This window comes from Choristoneura fumiferana, chromosome 2 (genome assembly GCF_025370935.1).
Source record: "Choristoneura fumiferana chromosome 2, NRCan_CFum_1, whole genome shotgun sequence".
In the NCBI taxonomy this organism is placed as follows: Eukaryota; Metazoa; Arthropoda; class Insecta; order Lepidoptera; family Tortricidae; genus Choristoneura; species Choristoneura fumiferana.
Window position 1 is genome coordinate 22,156,750 of NC_133473.1, and position 27,449 is coordinate 22,184,198.

General features: G+C 41.8%; 1 protein-coding gene across 5 annotated transcripts in view; it reads left to right on the forward strand.

Moving 5' to 3' along the window:
• Positions 1 to 27,449, forward strand: part of LOC141445341 (ankyrin repeat and BTB/POZ domain-containing protein 2) — a 91,427-nt gene that overhangs the window by 51,325 nt on the left and 12,653 nt on the right. For 2 of the 5 annotated variants that reach the window (XM_074111153.1, XM_074111154.1), the window contains exons 1-12: positions 1,837 to 3,070; positions 13,374 to 13,543; positions 15,039 to 15,223; positions 19,811 to 19,969; positions 20,357 to 20,501; positions 21,555 to 21,678; positions 22,114 to 22,245; positions 22,482 to 22,608; positions 23,165 to 23,310; positions 24,453 to 24,640; positions 25,292 to 25,420; positions 25,788 to 25,981. In XM_074111153.1, coding sequence (XP_073967254.1) covers positions 1,854 to 3,070; positions 13,374 to 13,543; positions 15,039 to 15,223; positions 19,811 to 19,969; positions 20,357 to 20,501; positions 21,555 to 21,678; positions 22,114 to 22,245; positions 22,482 to 22,608; positions 23,165 to 23,310; positions 24,453 to 24,640; positions 25,292 to 25,420; positions 25,788 to 25,981 — 2,916 coding nt within the window. In that variant the 5' untranslated portion in view covers positions 1,837 to 1,853. Of the gene's footprint in view, positions 1 to 1,836; positions 3,071 to 13,373; positions 13,544 to 15,038; positions 15,224 to 19,810; positions 19,970 to 20,356; positions 20,502 to 21,554; positions 21,679 to 22,113; positions 22,246 to 22,481; positions 22,609 to 23,164; positions 23,311 to 24,452; positions 24,641 to 25,291; positions 25,421 to 25,787; positions 25,982 to 27,449 lie in introns of those variants that run through there. The other 3 variants (XM_074111157.1, XM_074111158.1, XM_074111156.1) reach the window with 2 other exon arrangements.

The following is a 27,449-nucleotide window of genomic DNA, read 5'->3' on the forward strand; positions in this document are numbered from 1 at the left end:
AAGACCTGGGGCCGCAACCGTGCAACCACTCGATATATTAACGGGTAGTTACTACCCGCTATCCACGTGACTGCGGATCAGCAGGCAGAGCGTAGGACGTCCATCAACGAGATGGACAGATATGATCTAGTTAAAGCCGGGTTCACGGTGGATGCAGGCCGCTTCCAACCGAAGCAACTATGTCCAACAGTGGACGGACGTCCTACGGCAGATCTCATGATTATGATGAATGATGATTAATTGCTAAAACACAAACATCATGCCTGTATTCCCAAATGGGGTAGGCAGAGCACACGAAACGTTACCGTGCTAAAAGTGTTGCCTGTCGCCTACGGTATACCTTAACCTATATCCAGTCGCCTCTTACGACATCCACGGAAGAAATGGAGAGGATAATTGCTAACATATTCATGTTAATGCTATAATCGCCCGCCAATCCCCACGATAAGCAACTGTTGCTTGCTTGTTGTTTTCTGGCGTCGAAACTAAGTCCCGAAATTAGTGGCACTTGAGATATTTATTTATTTCGAGATTATTCTATCTTAATCCTCTGAGCTGGTAGTTCATCTGCTATCCTCTGGTATTGAGTACGAAGACGCGTGATTTTGTCCAAATTAGACATTAATGACATTGTGATTAGAACCACGGCACGCGTCATAGTGAATGACTCTACCTATAAGGGTGTGCATAGGTGGTTGTACTTCATACCAACAGGTACCTAACCTGTTTTCCACCCTTGTACACAAAAATATGTTAATTTATGAAAAATTCCATTAAAACATCCTTTACAATTTATATTTATCTGTAAATGACAGAAAATTACTATTTTTATTACGCACATAACCTTTTAGCCTAGCTATTTCTTAACCTAGTGGTTTGTCCTATGACCTAGGCTCTTAACCTCCTGTCCTGTCCTATGACTTTTTCGAAATTTATGGGTGGAATTACATTTGAAAATTTACCATGAACTTCACGGTGAAGGAAAACATGGTGAGGAAACCTGCACAAACCTGAGGAAAAATTCAGCTGTATGTGTGAAGTTCCCAATTCGCATTGGGCCCGCGAGGGAACTACAGCCCAAGCCCTCTCATTCTGAGAGGTGGCCTGTGCCCTGCAGTGGGACGTTTATAGGCCGAGATGATGATTATGACAAAAACTTTATGATGTGATATTTTCATAAGATGTTAATTAAATTTAAGAAAACATTCCATAAACATACCTATAATAACTGCACGATATTATATCGTTTCGCTTAACTTAGCCGTTAAATTTAACGGAATCATCGCAGAGCTGCACAATCTGCTGATGTCGGAGCTAACGATAATTATACGACTCCCAAAACAAAATAAAGATATTTCTGAACCTATAAAGGTAACCCTAATATTCCATTCACATAAAGAAATAAACATTGTGGCGTTCCGTGAAAGATAATTTGTTTTATGCGAGTTCAACAGACTCGTATGATTATGTTGTCGAGCGATACAGTAATTGCCCCCGTTGCAGTGTGCTCTATATTTAGCGATCGACTTATGGTTCCGTTCACCTCCGGCCAAATGTTTATGCAGCGCGGCGCATCAATTCCGTTTCCTGATTAAGCTTATACACTCGTAGTGATAATGAGCAGATGCACTTCAAAAGATTATTTACGGTGATCATAAACCGATCGATCGATATCTAAAACGTGCACGCGTAAAACGGCACCGAAAAAGTACAAACCAATTTTACGGTCACGACTTGCGCGCAAAACCACAAGATTCGAACGGCGGTGCGATCCGTCGCGGAGTAGTAGCGGGGGCCGCAGCAGCGGCAACAATGGTAGCAGCCGCCAGTGCGACTGGCACGCCCGCGCGAGCATGCTGTGCCCCGCGCGTTGCTCCTGCTTCCTCTGCCGCGAGCTGCAGTCCTGCCGTGCCGCCGACGCCCGCAAACCCCCAAACAAAATGTCCGACAACTTCATCCTCAAAAAGGCAGAAGCATGGGAACCTATGAAATTCATACGCGGGGCGGCCAGACTATCCGTTCGACACTGGCAAAACAGAGAACCCATAGCTCCCAGTAAAACGAGGCTGGCCACCCACAAGTCTACCAGCTGCGAACAGCTGTACCCGCACCCTTCTGAAGAAGAGGGAGTGTTCGGGATGAGAAGAGCTCCCAGCACGGATCGTGTCAAACCTCATTCTGAACACAAACCCCTGTTCAAGCTTCTTGGTAATTCAAGGCACAAGAAAGTTAATAATAGTGATGCGTCTGAGTCAAAAGTGCGACGTAGTGTCCTGAATTTCAGGAAGAATGACTCTCCCAACTCTAAGAACGTTCATGAAAAGTATGTCCCGTTGCCACAAGCATCGACACCTATTGAGCATATATACAGCGAACCGAGACCCTGGACCTCGCAGTTTGATGACTGCTGCAAACCACCAGTGTACCAAAGTGTTGAGAAAAACAAGGAAGAGACTAAAGGTTCGATTGCAGAAAGAAAAATCTATAGCAATCGTCCAGCCTGCTATGAGGAGTTAGCTCAAAGGCTTTCACAAGAAAAAAATAAGAAGCCCAATCTGCCACTCACGGAAGGCGGCTTGGCTAATAAAATAACACAAAACAATAATAAAGTGGTAATATATTTCGGCGATTCCATTATACGTAAACACAGTGAGCAGAAGATTGAAGAAAATAATCATAATCAAGAAATACCTCCAAAGGAGGAGGCTATTTATGCTAATAGACTTTTAGATGAAACAGGTAACTTGGGGCTGAGTAGGGAAGTGGATAGGGGCGGGACACAGTTAGTGTCGGAGGTTGAAGTTCCCGAAGCGATCTACTCAGAGATCAAATCTGAAGAGAACAGTAAGGACCCATCTGAGCTGGTGACTATTAATGATGCAACGTATAAAAAAGATATGTTTGAGACAATGAGTTCTGATGGGTTTCTTATTGTGGAATTTGAAGGGAATTATGAGAGGGCGCGACAGTTAGTTGACATGGTTCACGGCGGGGTGGACCACCACGAGGCCACGGTACTTGATGAAGACGAAAATTGCGACTGGAGTTTCATCCAGGACTGGAGAAAACGGTGAGTTTAAATGCAGTTAGTTTACGCCAGACGCTTTGACCCGAATTCCGAAAGCTTTTTCTAATAACTTTCGTGCGTGTTCTACTACGGAACAGTTACCGGTGATTTAAAAGTGCAAACGGTTAATTGTTCATTCAGGAAGCGCCGGACAGACAGCGTTTACGATCTTTTGTATACAGATTAAGTTGGAACACCGGCTGTTAAGCAATTAACTTTGTATTCCGCCTTTTTCGCGATTAGGTGCATTGTTAACTAGCTCAATTTGGTTTCTAAGTTGTGAAAAAGTCGGTAAAAAGATACACGAAGTATTTTGTACATTTATATCACTGACAGACTACTTAATATCCATATTCTAGGGTCTTAAATTTAGCATCATTTGTAACCGTGACGATGTGCTTGTATGTCTACCAAAATAAAACCTGGGCCCCAAGATGCAGGGTCAGCCTAGTTTGGGGTCCACTGTATACTGCTAAAATGTAATATTGTTTTTTTGTGTAATAATAAATTTTCTTTTTCATTTTTTCATTTTCGAATGGCTTACCTAACCATTGATATCCTTATTTTCTTCAACATCTATAATGTGGAGTAGTAGGTAACTTTTTGGTATTTTTAATATTATATTTTGTAAAAAAGTAAAAGGGTTCAGTGAAAAATAAGTCTCCTTTTCAAGGTTTGCCGGCATAATAAAAAAATCCTGATGTGATTTTTTTTTCCAGTAAAGAATACACGTTTACAAATTTCTTTTGCTATATTATAACCGCGTTCTAGCATTATTGTATGAAGTTACGTACAAAATTATCCGTTTACATAATCATACAAAAGCTGTCAGCAATTAAATCCACATGAATAGTTCGATGCGACTCCACAATGGCAGATGCAAGACAGTTATTTGTGGTATTTCTTTGCCCCAGCAGCGGTTGCGGGAAAACGTTAGCATTAATTGCATAGCAATTCCTTTGATAACAATCGTTGGTCGATGAACCCGTGCGAGCTTCTGCCTTTGTATTGAGATACCAATCTACGGGCACTTCGCCGAAAACCGTCTCATTCTCGACCTTATCTCTACGAACGACGCTGGAGTCTAAAGAAATCTAATCCATTTCATGTTAGCTTATTGAACCATTGGAATTCAATATTCTTTTGTTCGTATTTCCTGTATCACCTTATTTGTCGATAAAAGCTCTTCTTTAAGAATTTCCTCAAGCTTTATTCCAATTTTGTTGAGGATATTCTCTTCACTGTTTATAGAATCTTTTTCTAACTCTAGCTTCACTGTATACAATATTCTCTTCACCGCCTATAGAACCTTCATCTGATTCATTATCAACACTTTCTTGCTTAATTATCGTAGCGAATAAATTATCTCGACTTGTAGGGAGTTAATTCGTACAATCTCTAATTATAACATTGGGCATGGTATTTGTTTGAGTTATACCGCCGTATTCAATTAGTGCTTACATGAAAATTAACATGATGTGATGCTTCACGCCGTGGGTTACACAACTGTATAATTATTTGATTGTTATCGATGGCATCTGAATCTTAATAGATTTATGGTGTAGCTTTGAATGTTTGTTTTGCAGTTTAACATAAGTGGCATTTAGAAATGTTTGGGATATATTGACCGCATATTCAGACACAAGTTTCGCGGAAGAACCATTGTAAAAGTATATTTTAACGGATAGAATTTAGGTTAATGTTGTCTTGGAAAGTCAATTGAGTATAGTAGAGGTTTATTCGTTAAACTAGATAGGTCATCGTAAGTTTTATTTACTTATCTTAGAAACTTTCTCCTTCTTCTTCAACTTAAGAGTTATACTCTTGTCGGTGGAGTATCTTCCACACATCCCTCCTTTGAGCCATCCTCTTGACCTCTTGATACGACGCGACGCCAACTTTCTCCTTTATCTGATCGATGTAGCTGCGCCTAGGTCGACCTCTCCTCTCTTCCCCTCTCTCTCTTCTCTGTTCTCTTAGAAACTTTAGAAGCTTTTAATTACTTCGACTTTTTATTGGAAGTGTGGTGTGTGTGATATTATTTGGTACTAGCTGTTGCCCACAACTCTATCTGTAAATGCTTCGTTTATCGCTATCCCGGGGATTATACAATTCTCCAGGATAAAATTACCATCTACCAAAGAAATGTAGTAAAATTGGTTATGAAGTTTCCACCCTGGTTAACGATTCAGTTTTGTCGACTTACGTTATTATTGTTTAGATTGCATAACACAGATTATAAATTTACCTAGCTGGGTCAGGTAGCTCATTTAGACCAAGTTTAAAAGAGCATGAAGAAAGCCCAAGGACAACCGGAAACGTTGTAATAACCATCATTTTACACTTCTAACATTGGCTTTAAGGTTTGAAACAGCTTCAATGTTTATGTTGTGAGGTAGAACACCACATTGTGTTCATGCATGGGTGGCAACGAGACTCGACGGCTGTTTGCCAAGACTGGGTCCACTTTTTGTTTTGAACGAAACGCTGTCGAGTCGAATATGTTTTTACGTTTCAAACTTGTCCAACGAGTAGTTTCTTGATATAATGTGGCGTTAAGAGTCCATTAAATTGCGTCATTAGACGTAATGTGTTGGTGTCATTTAGATTAAGTAGTGTTTAATAGGGCGTCTATTTCTATATCTTATTTGAATGTGAGCTTGCGGTCTGATAAATTTGATTGTGCATGGTAGTGGTAAAACAAATCATAACCCGCTTTACATGTTGGGACAACATTGGCCAATTTATATAAGGTACAGTCAACGTCATAAATAAGTGATCATTTCTGTATCTTGTCGCTTTCAGTCGTTACACAATTTCGTATGGCGTTTCAAACATGACGTTAAAGTGACAAGGTACAAAAGTGATCACTTATTTATGACGTTGACTGTACTTAATTAAATAATTTACTGTTAAAAATTAAATTTTTAATAAAAGATTTTTTTGCTGACTGTACTTTTTGACTTTACTTGCATTGTCATCCAATTTACAAGTATAGGTAATTTTCAATTCAATCCGACCACTGGAAGGGGATCAAAACGAACTTGCAAGATGTGGACTAACTTGCTAGAAGTGTCTGAGGATCCCAATCTGAACTAGGCTCAAATGGGAACTTCGGCCCAAGCCCTCTCATTCTGAGAGGAAAACTTATCTCTGGGAAAACGCTTGTTACCGAGTTTCAGCCTGAGCAAAGCTTGGTCGTCCAGGTATCGTTATTACTCGTAAATGTTCACCACGCGTAATAAAGTTATGTAACTTTATGGATATTTATTAACTACATATTTACCAATTCCGACGAACGTAACATTCGCAAGTCTATTTCCTTCCTAGACGTTGCAATATTTACAAATCATTCGAGTTTTGCAGCTTACGTACTTCATTAATATTCGGAAGCTTAAATGGTCGGAACGGAACTGACCAGAAATAAATTAGGAGATAATAAGTAAATATAATTTTCATCACACATGCTCGTCAATGATGTTTTATTCCATGCTTGTATACTAAAGGACAATGGCCTCCGGGAACTATGGATTTACGTACAGTTTTCCTCCCCAAGGGAGTTATGACTTTAGTTTAAAAAAGTTAGTAGAGGTACGTCATTTCGGACTAAAGAGGTTTCAAGTCAAAAAGAAAATTACATTTGAAATTTACCACGAGCTTTGCGGTGAAGGAAAACATCGTGAGGAAACCTGCACTAACCTGCGAAGCAATTCAATGGTGCGTGTGAAGTTCCCAATCCGCACTGGGCCCGCGTGGGAACTATGGCCCAAGCCCTCTTGTTCTGAGAGGAGGCCTGTGCCCAGCAGTGTATATAGGCTAGGATGATGATGATGATGATGATATCAAATTGTTTTGCAATAATTTTAGTAAATATTTATTTAGCATGTTGGAACAATCTGGCCGTAAGACCATTTGAATTCTAAACTAAACACAGTTCTTAGCATTATCTATGGTAGACGACTCGAAAAAAGTTTAGTGACAATCAGGGTGGCTACTACGAAATTCTAAAGTCGAAGTTCATATCGTTTTCCTGACGCTAATATGATTTAATACGAGAGTGAGAGAGACGAAAACGTGCTTCGATTTTCGAATTTTGTAGTAGCCCCTTGTATTGGCGGGTAGAGTCATTATTTTATTCAGTTGTTTAGCGCCTTTCTATGCGAGCTGTGAAGTGTCCGGACACAAAATAATTTAATTTTTTGCATTTTTTTTCCTCGCAATGTGATGAAAATCATTGTGTGTATCACGGGCCGTAAGGGGATTACAAACTAGAGTGATTAAAAGCCCTCCGCCTCCGGCGTCGGGCTTCTAACAGACTCTCGTTAGTAATCCCCTTCTTACGCCCCTTACTGCACAATGTACTATTCTCATAAAATTTCTTGTCAACTCAACATAAGTTAACATAACACAAAACAAATATTTTGTGATTCCTGTAAATGTACTTTGATTTCATTTTACAGATGAAACTCACTTACCTATTATAGTAATTATCTGCAGGCGTACCACGATCTTTTCACAAACGATCCAAACGCAGAGCAGTTCAATTTAGGCACCTAAACTGAATCGTCGAAATTAGTACCACGACGTTTATTTCTCAGAGCTGAGTCTCAATGGTTTACAGGTGAATGAAAGACCGATATTATCTCTGGTCCGAAACTGAAACGCTAAGTCGCGAAAGGGATGCCGCTATATGCAAACCAAATTTTGTATACTAAAACCTCTTTATTTTGGAAAACCATAACTCAATTAGCCAAATGTATAAAAAATTATATAAAGGTATATAAAATGTGTATAAACTGTGCATAAACCATTTGTTTGACACACGATGTCTAGATATCTTGATGTCTCTACTCATAATCGTATCGTGCGTGCCTAAACTGATGCAGAAGTGTTAACCAGTCTTCGGGCTAACACTAACTCATTAGTTCCCACACTATACCTAACACTTCCTTAATCTTAAGCGCTGCCTCTAATTCATTGAGCAGCTTATCTCAAGACATTAAGATTGGCTTTAGAGTGCATTGGCAGTGCTTTCTCCGGATGAATGTAGTAAGTATAGTTATATCATTGTTATACTTCTGATTTAGGATTAGTTTCGCTTAATCTAGTTTTTATTCTGCTTGTGAAGAGTGAATTGATGAAGTACTACTTTCAGATTGTTAATTATTATTTTATGTGGTGTTTCATTACTTTGGCTCTTTTTGTTATTGAGGAATCTGTCTTATGCGTAAAGACAGCCTAAGCCAGGGATAGAGAAACTGCGGCCCGCGGGCCATCTCTGGCCCGCGTAAGCTTGAAATCCGGCTCGCGACGATCAAAAAGGACAAAAAACCTTTAGATCTAGAGAATATTTGGTATTGTTACAAAATTTCATTCTCATTGGCACTGGCCAAATTAGTGTTTCAGAAAATACATATCAATATTTTTATTTCAGTAAATAGCATAGCCAAAAATGCAACAACTTGGCCCGCCATATATTTCGTTATATATAATGAGGGCTATCGCGAATGAATTCGCCGCTAGAGGCGCTAGTGTAGCGTGAGGTCTCCGAAATGTCAAATCTCATAGTTTTTGGGTGAGCTACGCGGGTTTATTTATAATTAGAATAATTTTGGGAATATTTTGCAATATCTGAAATTAATTATGGCAAATATGTGTTCCGGGGCAATGAATGTCTGTGTTTTGAGACAGTTTTGTCGTTCGGAAACCTTTGTTCTCCCTTTTTTCCGAACAAAACGGGGACTTTGTAACACTGTGGCATGCTCGATATTTTTATGCTACGGTTTTAAGGTGTATTAAATATGATTTTAATCTAAACTTTGTTTTCACGCCCGTAATAACAGACTTTGAAAGCCATACTTAAAAACCTCACGCAACAGTGCGCCATCTAGTGAGACAAAAAACGATAGCCCTCATTGGCACGCGAAGGCAAAAGTTTCTCCATCACTGGCCTAAGCTCTCAATGACAATATTATCCACTGCCCTATGGTATTGTCAGTAGGTTTTATGAGCTAAGTATCACTTACCCCTACCTAGCTTGTCGCCTTCATTGTACTTAGCTTAAAAAACATCAGTGGACGAAGTCAGTTCTTGGAACAAAGAGGGTCACACTTCGTTTTGCATCCGCTACTTGTTTGGTGTAACATTATCCTGATTTATTTAAATAAGTTTTTGGTAAGAATACTTTTTGTCGGCTGTACTTGTATTGTCACCCAGACCATATTTGCATACCAAATCCTGTGGAGACGATCCTGGCCGGACTACCAGGATGGCACTACCAAATTATTGTATTGTCACGCAATTTACACAAGTATACCAAATTTCAAGTCAATCCAACTACTGAAAGTTAGTCGAATGGTCGAATTTAACTTGCAAGATTTGATTACAGACAGACAGACAGGCAACGGGACAGGTGAAACTAAATAAAAGTGAAAAAACGTGGTAGATTCTATTTTTCACAAACACGTAGTAGGTACCTAGTGTTGTATACGCCTATTTCTGGCCTCGAAGCATAATCGCTATCACTTTATCGAAAAATACCTCTGCAAAGGAACATCTACTTCTATCAATCGCAAAAACAGGTATAAATCAACTTTCATCAGTAAATGGGTGAATATTCGAGCGTTTAGACCGCTCGGTTAACGGCATTACCATCCCAAGTAAGCATATTAGCACAACGGTAGGATAAGTCGCAAGAATTTTGATTACACTAGATTTAACATCAATATTGTCTTATGTTCATAAAAAAATTAACCCTGAGCATCATCTCTCTTAATAATAGTTGCAGAAATGGTAACGGGGCAAAAAACGCCGCAAAAACGCTGAATATTTACCCAAATGGGCATTTTGACTATAAATGACGCATTGTTATTTTTTACGAAATTAGGTAATTATGGGTTTTTTTCACTCAGAATTATTAGCACTATTGATTTGGACGAAGAAAGAAAGTATACCTAAATTTTATCAACTACTTATATGAAAAAAATACAAATTTCGTTACAAAGTGGACACAAAAATACATATGTAAAATTAGGGTCATTTTTTTTCCAGTAGTTACCACCAAATTCTTTAGTGGGTGAGATTGGAAAAAAATCCAATTAGTTACCACCACAATCATTTTAATTTTCAGCAGTTTATTGTCAACATATTAAAAAAGGTTCTAATATTTTCTATTCAATATTTATGGAGTTATTTTATCTTTACGCGAATATTTTTCCTATCTGTTACTACTGGTAAAAATTGGTGGTAACAGGTGAGAATAACCCATAATACTCATGATTCTGAGTAAGAAGAACCCAAATTACTTTACTCTAAAAAACTCTCCATTTAAAATATATTTTTTTTATGTCAAATAGCTGGCAAACGAGACAAATAAACTACCCAAGTAACTGTTCTAGGTAGTTCAAAAATTCCGGAGGTGTTTTATGGTCCCGATCAGTCGCGCTCTGGTGGCCTCTGACTCGTCATTGGTCACGCGCGTCGTACTGCGCCGGCGCCGTTAATACCACGGTTTCTGGGTTTGGTGGCTTCTAGAGGATTTGGCACTATTTTTTACCAATTTCTGGGTTTTATCAAATTTTAGCACCGACTACATGAATTTGAAAATGTAAAGGTCTACAGTGATAAGGGTCAGATAACTATCATAAACCCAACAGATCTTGTAACAAATATTATAAGGCATACAGCATCCTTATTATTACAATCTACAGGGTAAATTTATTTATAAACAAACAAATAATATAAACAATAATTAGCAGAAATAAATAAAAAAAGAACTAAAACTAACTTACTCAAATCCTAAAAATCTATATTTACAAATATCACCCAAGTCGCTGTTATTGGGCTATCAAATCGTGGAAGCTATAAATTTGACCTGTTAATCTGGTGACAATATCTACAGTAACCTGGTTCTGGTAGTGATATCCTGGTGGTAGCCAGGATTGTCTCTGGAGAAGCGAACTCTTCAATGGTTAATGGCATTAGCTTGAAATTTGGTACAGAAATGTAGTTTCTTTAGATAACAATTCAAGTACAATCAAGAAAAATTAGTCAACAATATAAGCTTGTACAAAATGATTTTTTGAACAAAAACTTATTTTTTGTTGTTATTTTGTTGTTGCTCGATACAGCGTGGATAATCAAAGCTCCAATTAAATTATTGACGTTGCTGCGAGGCATAGCTAGTCTGAGATGATCTGACTTTGTCACGGAGATGTATTTTCGGAGGTCCTAGTACCGTAAACTGCTTCAACTTTGCCTTCTGCCCCCAACATTGCCTGATTCGATTTAGAGTCGATAACTAAGCACTCTTATAGGTTTTAAACTTTTATCTACACGGGAATTATTATTACGGGGGGATAAAAGTTTAAAAACCTAGAAGGGTCCTAGTTATCGACTCTAAATTGAATCAGGCAATCGTGTTGCGGGTGTCCATGGGCGACGGTGATAGCTCTCCATCAGGTGACCAGTCTGCTCGTTTGCCCCCTCGTTTTATAAAAAAAAAATCAGGCAATGTTGGGGCCAGAGGGCAAAGTTGAAACAGTTCACGGTACTACGTGCATAACATATGTGAATCCAAAACAGTTTGTTTCTCCTGATAACAAGACATTCGAAAATTACTTATAGTCTACTTGGGCGATTGCTCTGTTTTCCACCTCTCTAAACCACAGAGAATGAGCTATTACCTATAGTACAGTCACTAGCGTTATAGCTGCCACATAAAGCGTGCATAAATATCTGATGCGACTCTACTTCTAGGGCCGTGTTGTATGTAGCTTGTTTTGACGAAAGTTATGACGCTGATTTGTTCACGGTAAATTTGGCTTAACGAATTGAAGATACTATTAAATGAAAGGTCTCTAAAGTAAAAAACCCTTGTGAATCAGTCCCCTTCTGAGCTACTCTGAAATTCAAAAATCGAAGTGTGTGTGTCGTACCGTCCCTCTCGCTCTCGTAATAAATAGTATAAGCGTCTGAGGGAATTTTTGAATTTCGTAGTAGCCCCGCTGCGGCCACCGGCCGCGGAGCCAATCTATTAGATGCGCACGCGCCGCGCAACCTTGCGCCGTTCGAATCTCTTATCCGACAATATAGTTCCCAAGATACCACCGTACATCTATTCAGAACAACTGCTCTTTAACACTACCTACTCAATCGAAAATACAAACTGAGACATGGATGCACAGAAAAACCAGAAAAAGAGACCAGCGCTGGGAATCGAACCCAGGTCCTCAGCAATCCGTGCTGCGTGCTATAACCCCTACACCACCGCTGGTCCAGCGGTTTTCTGTGCATCCATGTCTCAGTTTGTATTTTCGATATGGTTTCACGGGATACCCGTAAAAGTAACAAATTTGGAGTTGAAAATAAAAAATACAAAAAGACTCCAAATAACCAATCATACTACCTACTCAAGTTATATAGGTAACATTTAATTTCAAATTTGTTTTTTAGGTGAGAAGTGAGGTAAATTATTCTCCGTTTCTACCAGAGATGTGACAGGATGTGTCGCGAGAAATCTGTTTTTCATGAACCAATAAACGCTGTATTTTCCTATGCTCGCATAGCACTGCTCTGGTGGAAACAGCTGAGTGGAGCGAGGTGAGGTAAATTAAGCGTTTCTGTTCATGAAAGCATGGCACATACCTTGCAACACAGCCTCGCACATCTTTGGTGGGCACGCAGCGCAGCCTACGATTCCATAACCTAACCAACAAAAAGCTGGAAAACCCCCGACATTGTCACTTCAAAGTTCAATATTTCAAAAACGGCTAAACCGATTTCGATAGAACATGGCTAAGAACCATCGCTAGAAAAACTACTTTGGAATAAAAAAACTGCATTCCAATCAGTTCACCCGTTTAAGAGCTACGGTTCCACAGACAGACACACATAGCGGTCAAACTTATGACACATTTGCAGGTGGTAGGACCTTGTGCAAAGTCCGCCCGGATTGCTACCACCATCTTGCTCGCTAATCCTGCCGTGAAGCAGCAGTGCTTGCACTGTTGTGTTTCGGCGTGGAGAGTAAGACAGCCGGTGAAATTACTGGCACTTGAGGTATACCATCTTAGGCCTCTAGGTTGGCAACGCATCTGCAATACCCCTGGTGTTGCAGATGTTTATGGGCGGTGGTGATCTCTTACCATCAGGAGACCCACTCGCTCGTTTGCCATCCAGTCGAATAAAAAAAAAAAAAAACCCCTCTTTTTGCATCGGAGGTCAAAAAAGACAAAGAAAACAAAAAATTATAACACTAGCATTAGCATTATACCAACAGTATCATTAACCATTGCATCTCCGTCAGGCCTTCCTCGGGCGGGCGGCCCGACGAGTGGTGCGGCGTGGCGGGTGCGCGTGCGCTGCGGGTGCGCGTGGGCAGCGCCGAGGCGCCCGCGGCCGCGCACGCGCGCCGCCTCTCGCCGCCGCCGCCCGCGCGCCGCGCCTCCACCCCGCCGCCGCCGCACAACAACAAACGTGAGTGTGATATTGGGTGACTCAGGAGATGTAGCAGCAGCAGGACCAACCTTACACCCTTGTGTATGGAATAATTTTTAAGATTGTTTTTTTGGAATCTTTTTGTATTTTTTTATTTCAATTCCAAATTTTTGTTACTTTTACGGTCATCCCGTAAAACCTATATCGAAAATACAAAAATACAATTAATTTGATTGCTTAATAACGATATATCTTGTCCGGGTGAGCGGTTAGTTCCGATGGAGTGCCGAAAAAGTTTCTCGATGAGGGCTACGGCATAGATGTCGCTAAATAAGAAACAACACAAGCTGAGATATGAGGTGCATAGGAGAAAATCGTGTCTGTATCGTTGTCCAGCGGTAGTGTAGCGGTATAGCACACGGCACGGAATGCCGAGGACTTGGGTTCGATTCCCAGCGCTGGTCTTATTTTTCTGGTTTTTCTGTGCATCTATATTTCAGTTTGTATTTTTGAATATTTTTGAAATTTTCTCCCGACAGAGTTCAGCACTAGCTCAAAGCCGTAAAAAGTTTTTTGAGTGTCTTAAATGCGTAATATCGTATTATTTCAATTAAATCTTTGGAAATATAGCTCTATCGTTACTAGCGATTTAAAATATCATGTTATTTTGTTACTAATAATTTATAATACATATAATCATGATTTCTATAGGTATTAATACTCTTTGGTCATGATCTGTCATGGCGACAAAACATCGACAAAATATAAAGAGAACCGGAACTGACCAAGAACTGACGTTATCACTTTGCGTTATCATGGGTTTGCGCTAGTGTCGCCCCCTGCGCAGAGCTTTGCCTAATATTATATGCCCTTTTGATAATGGTTCGTTCGCCATCATATTCAAGTAAGTGAAGGTCACTCTACAATGAAAGGTGACCATTTACTTGGGTTTCACATATTATATTGTTTTTGAGAAGTAAGAAAGAGTATTTCGAAATTAAATCCTTAAGGCGCGGCCACACCGCTGCTCAAAATACAGAGACGGTACGGAATCGGAACATTTCATGACACGCGTCACTGCGATTCTGCACCGTCAGCGTAGCAGCGCTGTGGATGGCATGCGATAAAATCGTGACGCTTACGACACGTGACACGACACTGCGATTCCAAACCGTCTCCGTATTTTGGCAGCGCTGTGGGCGCTTTGTAAGTGTTCGTCATTATTGAAGCTAGACATAATAACTTTGTTTTAGAACCCCTGAAGGGGTGAAACGGGGATTCAAAGTTTGTATAAATTGTGATTACTTATAGGTTGATGTTTAATTTAAAAAATTGCACCATCTGTCTAAAGCAACGTCTGTCTGTCTGTACTTATCTGTATTTACAATTAATCCTTCGAGAACTCAAACAAAACACAAAAAAAAGGATTGTAGAAAGTAATCTAAACTGCAAACTATGGGAACGAAGCGGGCTAAAGCTACATTTACTATACGCTTAATCTCTACGCGTTAAACAGCCTATGTTTTCTCCTCAGCGGTGACCGGTCCCGAAGAGCCAGTAGCGACCGAAGCAGTGGCGCTAAAGGCGGTGGGCGCAGTGTCGCCGCTCACGGCTGCGTCGGCGCCGGTGCGAGGCGCGCCCGCGCAAAGTAGCTACGCGCTCGAGCGGCGCCCGCGTCACGACCATCACCACCGCCCGCCTGATCCGCCACCACCACAGGTTAGAATCTTATATCTAAATCATCATGTCAGCTGAAACAGGTCCACTGCTGGACATAGGCCTCCCCCATGGCTCTCCACTCAGACCGGTATTGTGCTTTCCGCATCCACCGCGATCCCGCAATCTTAACCAGGTCGTCGCTCCATCTTGTTGGAGGCCTACCGACAGCTCGTCTCCCGGTCCGCGGACGCCATTCGAGAACCTTCTGACCCCATTGGCCATCAGTCCTGCGAGCAATGTGCCCCGAAAGAGTGTTACGTCTCTCGATGAGAGCGAAACATAGATGTCGCTAGTGCTGCTGCTTAAGTAGCGTAGTAGAAAAAAGCAACCTGAGATATGTGTGCAAAGGAGAAATTCGTGTCAGCAGTCTGTCCAGTGGTAGTGTAGTGTAGGGGTATGGGACGCAGCACGGAATGCTGAGGACCTGGGTTCGATTCCCAGCGCTGGTCTCTTTTTCTGGTTTTTCTGTGCATCCATGTCTCAGTTTGTATTTTCGATATGGTTTTATGGGATGACCGTAAAAGTAACAAATTAGGAGTTGAAATAAAAATACAAAAAGACTCCAAATAACCAATCATAAAACCAAAGTGTTAAATATACTAGTGGTTGTTTGTGATATCTATTTAAAATTATACTTAGATCTTAATACAATTATATAATTATCACTTTGTGTTTCTGGACAGATTCTTGTCAACAGAGGTTTTTTCCGAACCGGTGGTAGATTTTAACAAGCTTAATTATAATATCTGTGGGCACGGTAGTGCCCCCGCCAAGTCGAGCAAAACAAAAACAAAGGCACGGCCGTACGATACTTTTCTCGAAGCCATTCAGGCTATTTTCAACATTTATTTATCCGTCATCTATCACATAGATCACACAGTACACCTACATGCAGTCGAGTCCATAATGTTGTGAGCAGAAATAGGGATGTTGACACCACCAATCAACTGACGTACTTTTTATGAGCTGTCAAAACACAATTCTCCCATAGAGTTTGAATGGAAATAGCAACTTATGACGTCATAAGTCGCTATTTGTTCGTCAACTCAATCAACTAACTATTTATTTGTTTTAAAGCAACAAAAACAATAGTTTTACAGTAAATTGAAAATTAATCTGGTTTTCAGGGCTAAAATAAAGCGTTTTTTTACTGGAGTCGTGCCTTCGAAGTATTTTTTAATGGCGTCAACATCCCTATTTGATCAAAAATATCTGAACACGCTTCTACGCCGTTGCCGTTAACAATAGAGTCGTGTTCAGATATTTTTGATCAAAATTTTGCTCACACGTTTATGAACTCTACTGTACCTTACCTATATACTTGTCGAACTTTTAAGCTTCATTTTAAACAGTTAAATATTTCTTGACAACCACATCCGATCATACCCACATAAGGTCCGTAGGTAGGTACTTACTTGTCAAACAATTTTGAACATCTCGGAACCGCTAAACCTGTTCAAGTGTGCGTGCTTTTAAGCTCACACGCACGCACACACAAACTTTCTCATTTGTGTTATTAAATATTACCTAATAGGATTCTTGGTAAATGTTTCCATTAGCCATGAAGTTCATAACGACCCTGTTTTCCAAGTATACCGTGGGATTGAGTAATATTATCAGCAATAAGCAAGGAACTGGAGGTATAATGGTCCTGCTTACAGCTAGTTCGTCCACTTGAACCAGTCCGAACCACTGTGCTCATTTAATTTCCCCATGTCATTACATTTCATGGCACTTGCCTCATTATAGAATCCTACTTATATTTGCGAAAGTTTTTAAGACTGTTTGTGAAGCGATTTAGATGTAATTCGATGGACAGAGATAGTTTGAGTCCCGGGGAAGGACATGGGATAGATTATATCCCGGAACATTGCATAGTTCCCGCGAGATAGAGATATAGTTATTTGTGTCACAAGGGAGCAAAATGGTGTATTTATGGCGAGGGCGTACATTGAATCCAGAATGTTGCGAAGGATTCTGCAATAGAATCCTGAGCGTAGCGAGGGATTCTAAAGTAGAATCCTGAGCGTAATGAGGGATTCAAGTGTTAACGCCCAAGATGAAAATAACTTTGCTCCCGAGTGGCCCATACAACTTTTCACACCGAGCATTAAGAAACTTGAAAAAAAAATCTAAATATTATTATAGAACAACCAGCATAGAAAATGGCGTGGCTTTACAATTATCAACTTAAAAAAATGGCATTTGCAATAAAACACCCCTGAAAAAGCCTTGAAGAGAAAAGTTGCACTTTGCTCCCTCTCGTCAGGGAGGAAAACTTACTTTTCTGAAGGAGAGGTGTGAAAAATGTTCATAATCGGTATAAGTAACAGAATAAGATATTTCCAAAAAAAAAACCTAACTTGATTTTCTCCTCATAATGTTACAGTAGCTAACCGCAGTAGCGTAACCTGCGGTTTTCTCTATCAAGCGCTCGTTTGCTTTGATTGATCTACTCGTTACGTGTGGTTGTACCTCCATGTGGAAATTAGTTGTTGTTTGTTTGCGTGCAATGTAAATGGCGTTTAAATGGGTGTAAACCTCAGGTCGTTACTGTTATGTAGCATCCAAAGGAAACTGGATCATTTGATGATGTGGATTGTGGAGTATAAGTTATGACATACATTTTATTAACGTCCAGTTAAGTTTAACGTAAATTACCATTAGCGTATTAGGTTATGTGGTGTTGGTAATTTGAAACAATTAGTACAAAACTTGTATCTGGTGTGATTAGGAAGCACTTTAGAGTTACCTTAACTGCCTTAATCCGTTGCCATTCATCTCGTTTATCATGCTAATTAGTCTGCGCAGACGCCTCGTAATAATTACCACAATTATACCTACGTAACAGGGAAAGTGTTGCCAGTAAAAAAATAAACAAGCATTGTCTCCCGCGAATCCCACGATCTCTTGATAGGGAAAAGCGTAATCGGTGGGAAGCATTAAAAATTGTGAAGTAAAAGCGAAAGTTCGCGACAATGGCCGCCATCTTGGATGTGATGACGGAGATTGTGGGGATGTGGGTGTCGTACGTAACATTCATCTGACGCCTAACTCTAATGGTATGGCTGATCATTTGGATTTGAGACGAATATCTGTATTATGTATGTCTGATTATTCTACGATAGCAAAAACTGAACGATTTCAGGCAATTATAATATGAGACAATGAAATGGAAATGCATATTGGCAGTAAGTTTGATGACTCTTGTAAACCGTCCCTAACTTTGTACGTATGTACCTACCTACAGATCTTTACAAATTTAATCATTGTTAACAATAACAAAAACACTGAACTGGAGACTGATTACGTTTTAAATTACGAAAATATCCGCTTTAGTTTATCGTTTGAATCTTGTTCTATTTCCATATTTATCTGTTTTTGCGATGACCTGTCCTGGCTATGCAATATATGAATGAATGAAAAAAAAACTTCCACGGGTCGGAAAACCCTCTGTTGAGAAGAACTCGGACAGAAATTCAACGAGGTATATTTTAGAACAGATGTACAGTGTTATTTAATGTAATGACATATATCACAAGTTTTTAACACAACTAGGTATGTACATGTTTAACACAGTAAATTCGCTATTTGAAGTAAAGGATCTCCAAAGCGGATCGGAATTATTTCCAAACATCCCTGTCCATGTCCAGCTGAATTTGTGCTTATAAAGGTTCATTTTCATTAGTTGATAAGTAGGTCGATATATAGGATGCATGCAGGGACTCCTAGCTTGCGGGATAACGACTAATAAAAATCATTGATAAATACATCGGTCGATATACAGCATGGGTGTTCCTCACATGCTGCCTTTCGACCAAAGATGTTTATCGATTGCTTGCAGCACGCGTAAACAATAGTACATTGTGTCTTAAGGGCGGTAAATAAGGAACTACGAACGAGATTCTATTAGAAGCCCGAAGTCGAAGACTGAGTGCTTTAATGAGTCGATGTTCGTAATTCTAGTACCGCCCGTGCGACATACAATGTTTTTCATCACATTTGCGAGTAAAATAGTTTATTCTTAAGACAAAATATTATTTTTGCCTCATTGCCGATACCTTAGGCTGCGTTCTAGAGCAGCGCCAGCATCCTCCCCTGCTGTTGCGCGCCCGAGCTGCGGGGGGGAGGGGGGTGCGCGTGCAGCAGCGCCGCGTGGAGCAGCAGGGCGCGCAGCAGTATCATTAGGGGCAATGACTCATTTACCGACCTTGGGCTTCATGACAAGAAAATTTGTACGTGCAACGACTCATTTACCGACCACCGGGTTTCAGACAAGCACTTTAAGGTCAAGGGTTTTATTTGGGGGGTTGCAACCAAGGTAGCCTGGATGTAACGACAATGTTTACGAGCAAGTGTGATGAAAAAATCTATCCAGTATCCAGCATTCGTTTTCCAATTACCTATTAAAACGGTTCCCGCATGCGTGTCTATGGTATACTACAAACAAAAATCTCCCGCAACCTCACATGCGGGCCCTGACGATCAATGAAAATGAGCCTAGAGCTAGTTTAAGAACAAAACTTGTTAATTACAATGCGTGAGACGTCCGACATCTTAGTATTTCCCTGGTTCATTCTTTTCCAGAATGGAGTTCGCGAATGCAACAGCAGTTCAGATGAGAACAGGTCTTCGGGGCACGCCTCCATGTCGGACAGCGGAGGCGCCGGGGAGGCGGGCCGCGAGGAACCTAAGCGGACGCGGCAGCCGCCGCACGTGCGGGCCAAGCACAGGGCGCATAACAAAGTAACTCTAAACCGCAATGTAATACAACTTGCACGATTTTTCTTGCAGGTCTAAATTGGCCTTAATGTAGTCAACAGTTAAGATTATTTCTGATAAAAGCTGACCAGGCCACTCTTCATGCTCCCATGTGGACAGTGAGTCCGCATGTATGAGGTACGCTGTGGTTTTTAGACTCTTGGATACTTCGTTATATTGTGTTTAAAGTATTTTTCAGATTTAGGGGCTGTTTCACCACCCATTGAATAATTTTATTTGACGGATAAGTGTGATGCCATCCCGTCTATTCGAACAAAACAAACAGAGATGGCATCACATTTATCCGTCAGATAAATTTAATCAGTGGATGGTGAAACAGGGGGTTAAAGTATGCTATAATGTTTTTCCTAGTTACAGTCACCCTGGCCAGGAGGCGGAGGGCTGGAGGACATCAGGTCAGCGATCAAGCAGCTGACGCTGCGCTCGCGGGACAGCAGCAGCACCGCCACCAGTGGCGCCTCTAGCGGCGGCGGTGGCAGCAACAATGGAGCCCCAGGTAACCAAGATTTCACAAGCCATTTTATATCTTCTATAAATTAACTGATTACATGCGGTAAGGTGGCGCTTTAGGACGTCCCTGTAACGCAAGAACAGAGAGTTAGGAAGATCTCGCGAAACAGAGACTGGAGTGGCGCAGCTCTGTAAATAAGATTGATGTAAATTTTGAGGCTCATCGCTCGGAACACCTGGATGCCAAACGTCTAATTATGAAGACCCGCCCGAGACCTTCCCATACTACTTATACATATAATAATAGTGGTCAATTACATTGCGCGCCCTGTAATAGGACCTTTAAGACTAAGTTTGGCTTTGCCAGCCGTATTAGGGCACATATCAAACAAGCCTAAAGGTTCGCCTTTGGCGGACACGATATGGAGGACATCATCATCATCAAATTAACTGGACACGTGAATATGATGCTTTACCTACTTTGCTCAATTTTTGATTAAACATCTGTTAACTTAATAGGTCCTTTTGCTACCACGCTTCCGCTTAATTTCGTGTAAACTATTCAAATTAAAACCAAATGCTATACAACTTAGACATCACCTAAGTCACGCAACTAACTTCGCGCTACTAAAGTAGCTACAAGAGTGAAGATGATCATTCGAGCGTCGTAAATTCGCAATGCTACGAGTAAGCTAAAGCTTTTAGAGCTATAAAGCTTTTAAAGCTATAGCTCTCGAAATTACTTTCATGGCGTATTTTTTTTTTTTTTTTTTATTCGACTGGATGGCAAACGAGCAAGTGGGTCTCCTGATGGTAAGAGATCACCACCGCCCATAGACAACTGCAACACCAGGGTATTGCAGATGCGTTGCCAACCTAGAGGCCTAAGATGGAATACCTCAAGTGCCAGTTATTTCACCGGCTGTCTTACTCTCCACGCCGAAACACAACAGTGCAAGCAAGCACTGCTGCTTCACGGCAGGATTAGCGAGCAAGATGGTGGTAGCAATCCGGGCGGACCTTGCACAAGGTCCTACCACCTGCAAAAGCATGCAATAGCATGGTATGGCGTAAACCAGCGTAAACTTTTTAATTTCAGACAACGGTAGCGCCGCAGAAGCTCGCAGACGTCGGGCGCCGCTGGTCCGGCAGCCGTCTTTGGACACCGTTTGCACCAATGTCACCAGCGCTGATGAGTTCGTTTGGGTCGACTCGCATAACAGGTTTGCTGTTATCCTCTTTGTCGAACGCCAGTAAATTATAGAGCAGGGTTTTTATCGCTGTTACTGTATGTATAGGGGTGCTCCTGACACTTGGTGGCCTCAATAAAAGATTCTATGCCGGTTGAACGTGTATTGTAAAACAGGACCGTCAACACAGGTATTCAGTAGCCAACTGGTTCCCGCCGCGTCTCGTACACAGACCGGCACGAGCGACGCGATGCTACGTCAGCTCACATATCGTAGTGCAGCTGCACTGGAAAAAAAAATTAGCTGACGTTGCACTGTGTGCCTACAACAGCTTTCTCAGCTTTGTCCAGTCCAAGATGACTTGAGCTGTTCCACTAGATGTCAGTTTCCTCCTGTTTGGTTAATTCTTTTCGTGTTCTTTTACTTCGGTACTTGGATTATACTTTTATTTCATTTATTGTTTACCAGGCTAGTGGAACTCCGCTGTGTACCATGGACGGCCAGCGAAATAGGTCGAGCTTTGCAGACTGGTCGCTGCCGGGAGCTAGCACCGCGGTTAGCGCCCGACACTCCACCAAGACTCGCCTACCTTCTCCAAAGGTAAAGGTTTTTCTGTAGTAAGGTTGTCGTCTTAAATAGTTTCAGTGGGTGGCATGTCACAAATACAGCAAAATCGAAATCAAAACATTTATTCTGTAAGTAAGCCGCAAAGGGGTCTACATGTCATTTTCTATACTACAGCGCTTTCGGAAAGACCATCATAGTGAGGAAGAATGTTTCAAACTGTATTGATCAAGGTATAACCAGCAGTTAAAAGACATCCAAATATGTTTCAGAGCTTTGGTTCGAATATCTCGAGAAGCCCAACGACTATCGCAGAACTTCGGGTTCTGCTCTAAACATGAAGTTGCTGGAGCTTTCAGGATTGTTCTCAGCACGCCCCTGGCTGATGCTTGCATCAAGGTAATTTCTTCTTAAATCCAATTCTATATTACCCTATCAAAAAGACACTAATTTGAAAAAGAAAATTTAAAAAAAATCGTGGTTGCCTAGTGCTTTCACCTATATATGGCCTCTCAAGCAGAGGACTGTAGGTTCAAATCCAGGCTCGCACCTCTGAGTTTTTTGAAATTCGTGTACGAAATTACATTTGAAATTTACCACGAGCTTTAGGGTGAAGGAAAACATCGTGAGGAAACCTGCACAAACACTTAAATTGCGAAGCAATTCAATCAATGATATGTGTGAAGTTCTTAATCCACACTGGGTCCCCGTGGATACTTCGGTTCAAGCCCTCTCATTATGAGAGGAGGCTTGTGTCCAGCAAGGGGATGCATAAAGGCTGGGATGATGATAATTAAACTGCCCAGAAGATACACAAAAGATGCCTGTGGAACGAAGTGTATACGTAAAGACCCATGGAGTCCTACTCGACTAAAATTTGAGCGAATTTTTGTTCATTGGTCAACGCCTATTAACTCCACAAACCTACCACTGGCTTGCTCTGTCTGCCTGTCAGGGCTGCCAACGCGCAGCAACGATGTACGCGACGTCGGGCAGCGCGGCGCGGCGGCTCGGCTCGGCGGCGCGCGCGCGCACCAGCCTCGCGCCCGGACGCTTCCAGCGGTGGATGCTTGACGTACGCGTCGCTTCTTTTGTGCACGAGTAAGTTGACATAGACTCTTAACTTACACTTTAATATCCCCACGACCAGATTATGCTTAGGTATCCTAACGGTCATCGTTCTGCACAGCTCTTAGCAGCCACAACAAATCTCCCAAGGGCGGATCCACCATAGTGGGCACACTTTCACGGTCTATTGAAAACAATAGGCTCGATCCTTTGGCTTTGCGGAGAGATGTGGCGTCTCTCTGCATATTATACCGTATCTATCATGGGGAGTGTTCTGACGAACTGTTCGAATTGCTTCCTGCGGCTAACTTCCACTGCCGCACTTCGAGGAACCGTCTGTCTTTCCATCCTCGCCATCTTGATGATTGGCAGTCTAGTACCGTGCGTTTTAAGCGAAACTTCTTTCCTCGCACCGCACGACAAAGATCTGAAATCAGTTTACTGCGGCAACATTCCACCAATTTCTAAAAGGGTCGGCAACGCACCTGTGATTCCCCTCGTGTTGCGGGTGTCCATGGGCGACGGTGATCGTTCTTCATCAGGTGACCCGTCTGCTCGTTTGCCCCCTCTTATATAAAAAAAATGATAAAAAGAAAATAATCAAATTTAAAAGTCGTTCATGAGTCATGCATGTTTGTTCATAAGGGAGTTTGTACCTACTCTGACTCCTACATGCTAGAGGGCTGTAATCACCTTTGACTCGAGTGATATTTTATGAATAAGTGCTGGTTATGACTTTGTTTGGACTACGTTACTCTAAAGGTTATCATTGTTATTTGTCTTCTCTTGGTTGAAAAATAAGCCAACCAAACTATTAGGCTGCGACCCTGCTTAGCATTGTTGATATCTATTGCAACCATCGCCACTTAGTCATCAAATAATAGGTGAACTACTGCGATGGATCTCTAGGTAGCGCTGGTGACGTCATTCATGTTCCAAATCACGATATCGAATTCCTAAGCTCGAACGCATAAATACCTACTAAATACATTGTTTCAACCATGTCTCAACTCACTCTTGGAACTTTGTGGTCCCCAGCTATAAAATCTGCTTGGAGAAAAGTCACTCTATTGTGACCTCTCCCTGCATTTTCGTCTTCTAGTTACGAGTTACGACCTAAGCTAACTTTAATATGTTCTTATTTACAAAAATTTTATGCTAAATCCTCTTCGCAGATACGCAGCAATTTACCTCTGTGCGGGCATAGAAACGCTTCTTGAGGAGATAGCCCTCATAGCAGGCAGCAGTGCGGCAACCGGACCCGTCACGCCCGCCGTCGTCGACCACGCCGTCGCAAACTGCGCCGACCTGTGGGGTCTGCTGCAACCGTACAGTCATCTCAACGCAGGCAGGGTAGCTTCAGGTACTTCTATGTCTTCTTTCCTGTTTACTGTCTGGGGCGTAGGATTTGAACAACTTTCAAATAATTGATTGAATCAGGCGTTACTTTGCGGAGGTCCATATCAATAAACTGAAACAATTACTTTTCTCATACGAGACCTTATGACGCCAGAGTCACTGGTGGCATGGTGAACGGTTGTGTTGCTCTGAAGATGAGTAATGGTGATAGATGGGTTTGTGTGATTTGTATATGTTCTTATAATGTGGAGGTGGAGGACATTTCTTGCATAAGCTACTTTATCATAAGGTCGCGGGTTTGCAAAGTAATTGTTTCAGTTCAACTTTCTTTCGTTGACATCGGTCCTGAAAAGAGACAAATTTTTTCCCACTCCTTTTCCAACACACCCTCTTGCTCTAACAAATACGCTAAGTTGTACAGTCAGCAGCAGAAGTAGATGAGCAGTAGTGGTGCTCAACATGATTTACACACTTTATTATTACCTTGGCAGTAGAGTCGTGTGTAGATCAATTTGAGCACCGAAACTCATTCACTTCTGCCGCTGATTGTACGTACTCGTATATTGACCGAGTTATCGACCAATGAAACAAGCTTAAATTCGCGAAAAATCTCGCTAAAACTTTTTGCCGTAAGTCTGCAAGTTGATGTTTCCAGGAGCGCTGTCCCTCTCTCGGTGGGAGTCCGTCAGCTCCATGGGTTCCGGGTCGTCGTCGAGCGCGTCGCGGCCGGAGCACAGGCAGCTGGGGCTTAGTCATGACTCCGGTATCACCACTAATGGCTCTGGTAGGTTTAAAGTTTTTTAAATTGAACCAGCTTAAGTAGCCCATGGCTTCATTTCCATGGAAAAATAATATGCTAGCAAGGGGATCTCTTTGATCAAGGCAGAGCGAGATCATCTACAATCACCGCTTCCGTGCCTCTCAAAAGGCACCATTATAATTTTGCACTGGAAACTACTGGCAGTAGAATTGGTGAAAACGATTGTGATTCCAAATGAGTTAGACCATAAGGCCTCTGGTTAAAGCCGCGGGTTCACGGTGGGATGCAGGCCGCTTCCAACCGACGCTACTGGCGCTCTATAAGGGACACCTATATCCAACCGTAGACGTCCTACGGCTGATATGATAATGATGATTATGACTTATTCCAGGCGGGTCTGGCACGTCAGCGGGGTCCAACGGCAGCTCGACGGGGTCGGGCGCGTCGGGCGCGTCGGTGCTGCTGACGACGTGCGCGGGCTCGGCCGCCGAGCTGCGCGCCGTGCTGCGCCGCGTGGCCCCAAGACACGCGCCGCTAGCGCCCTCGGCTGAACGCGCGCTATACTACTTCATGCGGTGCTCACAGGTGGGTCGTCTAAGGATTATCGGTTAAGGGTCTATCGACCGGGTTATCGAATTATGAGTTTTAATAGTGTGTACGCCTGAAAAGGTAAGGGTTTAGTGAGACTTAATCATAAGAGTGCAATTATTGAACACCTATGTACTGTATACCTGAATTATTCACAGTAAATTGAAAAAAAATTGAAATAGTCTTTATAATTAGGTTCGGTGCGAGTAGCCGGTGATAGCAGTTGTGCCCGCGGTGGCTGCTTGAATAAGTCCAGTGTAATAAGACCTCCGTGCAACCGTGTTTGTGCTTATCGCTGGTGTCTATCGCCGCTGGTCGCGTGTATTGAAGCGTCCAATGACTGAGACCTCTGCCTTATGGACTTAACCCGTGCGGCCGGTGTCTCGCACGATTGGTTTTTGCGGGCGAGGCCAGCGTGTTTAACGCCGGAACCAACCCACCAATTTACTTTTTATTAATTTTAATGCTTAAAATAATAAATACCTGTGAATAGTTAATACGGGCTTTGCAACACATTCGCATTTCTACTCCAGTAGCAGCGGATGCTTAATTAACTTGATTTAAGTATAGTTTGTCGCCATCGTCGCTATAAATATGAATGTGCGCCGCTCGCCGCCCGCTTCCCCATCGCTGCCGCCGCCGGAGTCCGAGTCGGCGAACGTCAAACCCCGTCGAGGCACCGCAAAACCGAGCACCAGTGCTGCGAGCTCGTCGACAAATGAACTATCGAAATTTCGAGATGACATTAAAAAAATGCTTCATTCTTGGAAAAATGAACAAGAAAACAATTTTAAACATATTCTCTCGGAACAAAATGTTCATATGTCTAAACTGACTGCGGACCTAGCGGAGTTAAAGACTCAAAACTCAGCAATTCATAAGACGAACCAGGAAATTGAAAAATGCTTGGCTTTCGTAAACCAGCAATATGAAGACATGAAGCTGCAAATAGTGATACTCCAAAAAGAGAAGAGGGAATATTTAAATACTATTCAAGACCTTGAAAAAAAGATTACTGATATCCAGCAAAGCTCACGTAGTGCCGCAATAGAAATACGTAACGTACCAGCGAATGAGCGTGAGACTACAACAGATCTAGCTCAAATCGTATCGTCTATTGGCAATATCCTTTCTGTTTCGACAAGTGGAGTTCGCGATATATATCGCATTCCGGGGAAACCTGGTACCAATAAGCCTATTGTTGCCGAATTTAACTCAGTCGAAACCAAAAACAAGGTTGTTGCTGCAGCGAAGACCTATAACAGAGCGCACCATGGAGAGGAACGCCTCAACACTACGAATATAGGTTTCCAAAATAAACCTCAGCCGATATACATTTCGGAGCACCTGCCTTCCTCGGTGAAGAAAATATTTTACCTCGCAAGAGAATTTGCAAAAGTTAATAAATATCAGTTTTGCTGGTCAGCCAATGGCAAGGTCTTTCTTCGAAAAGAACAAGGAGCCA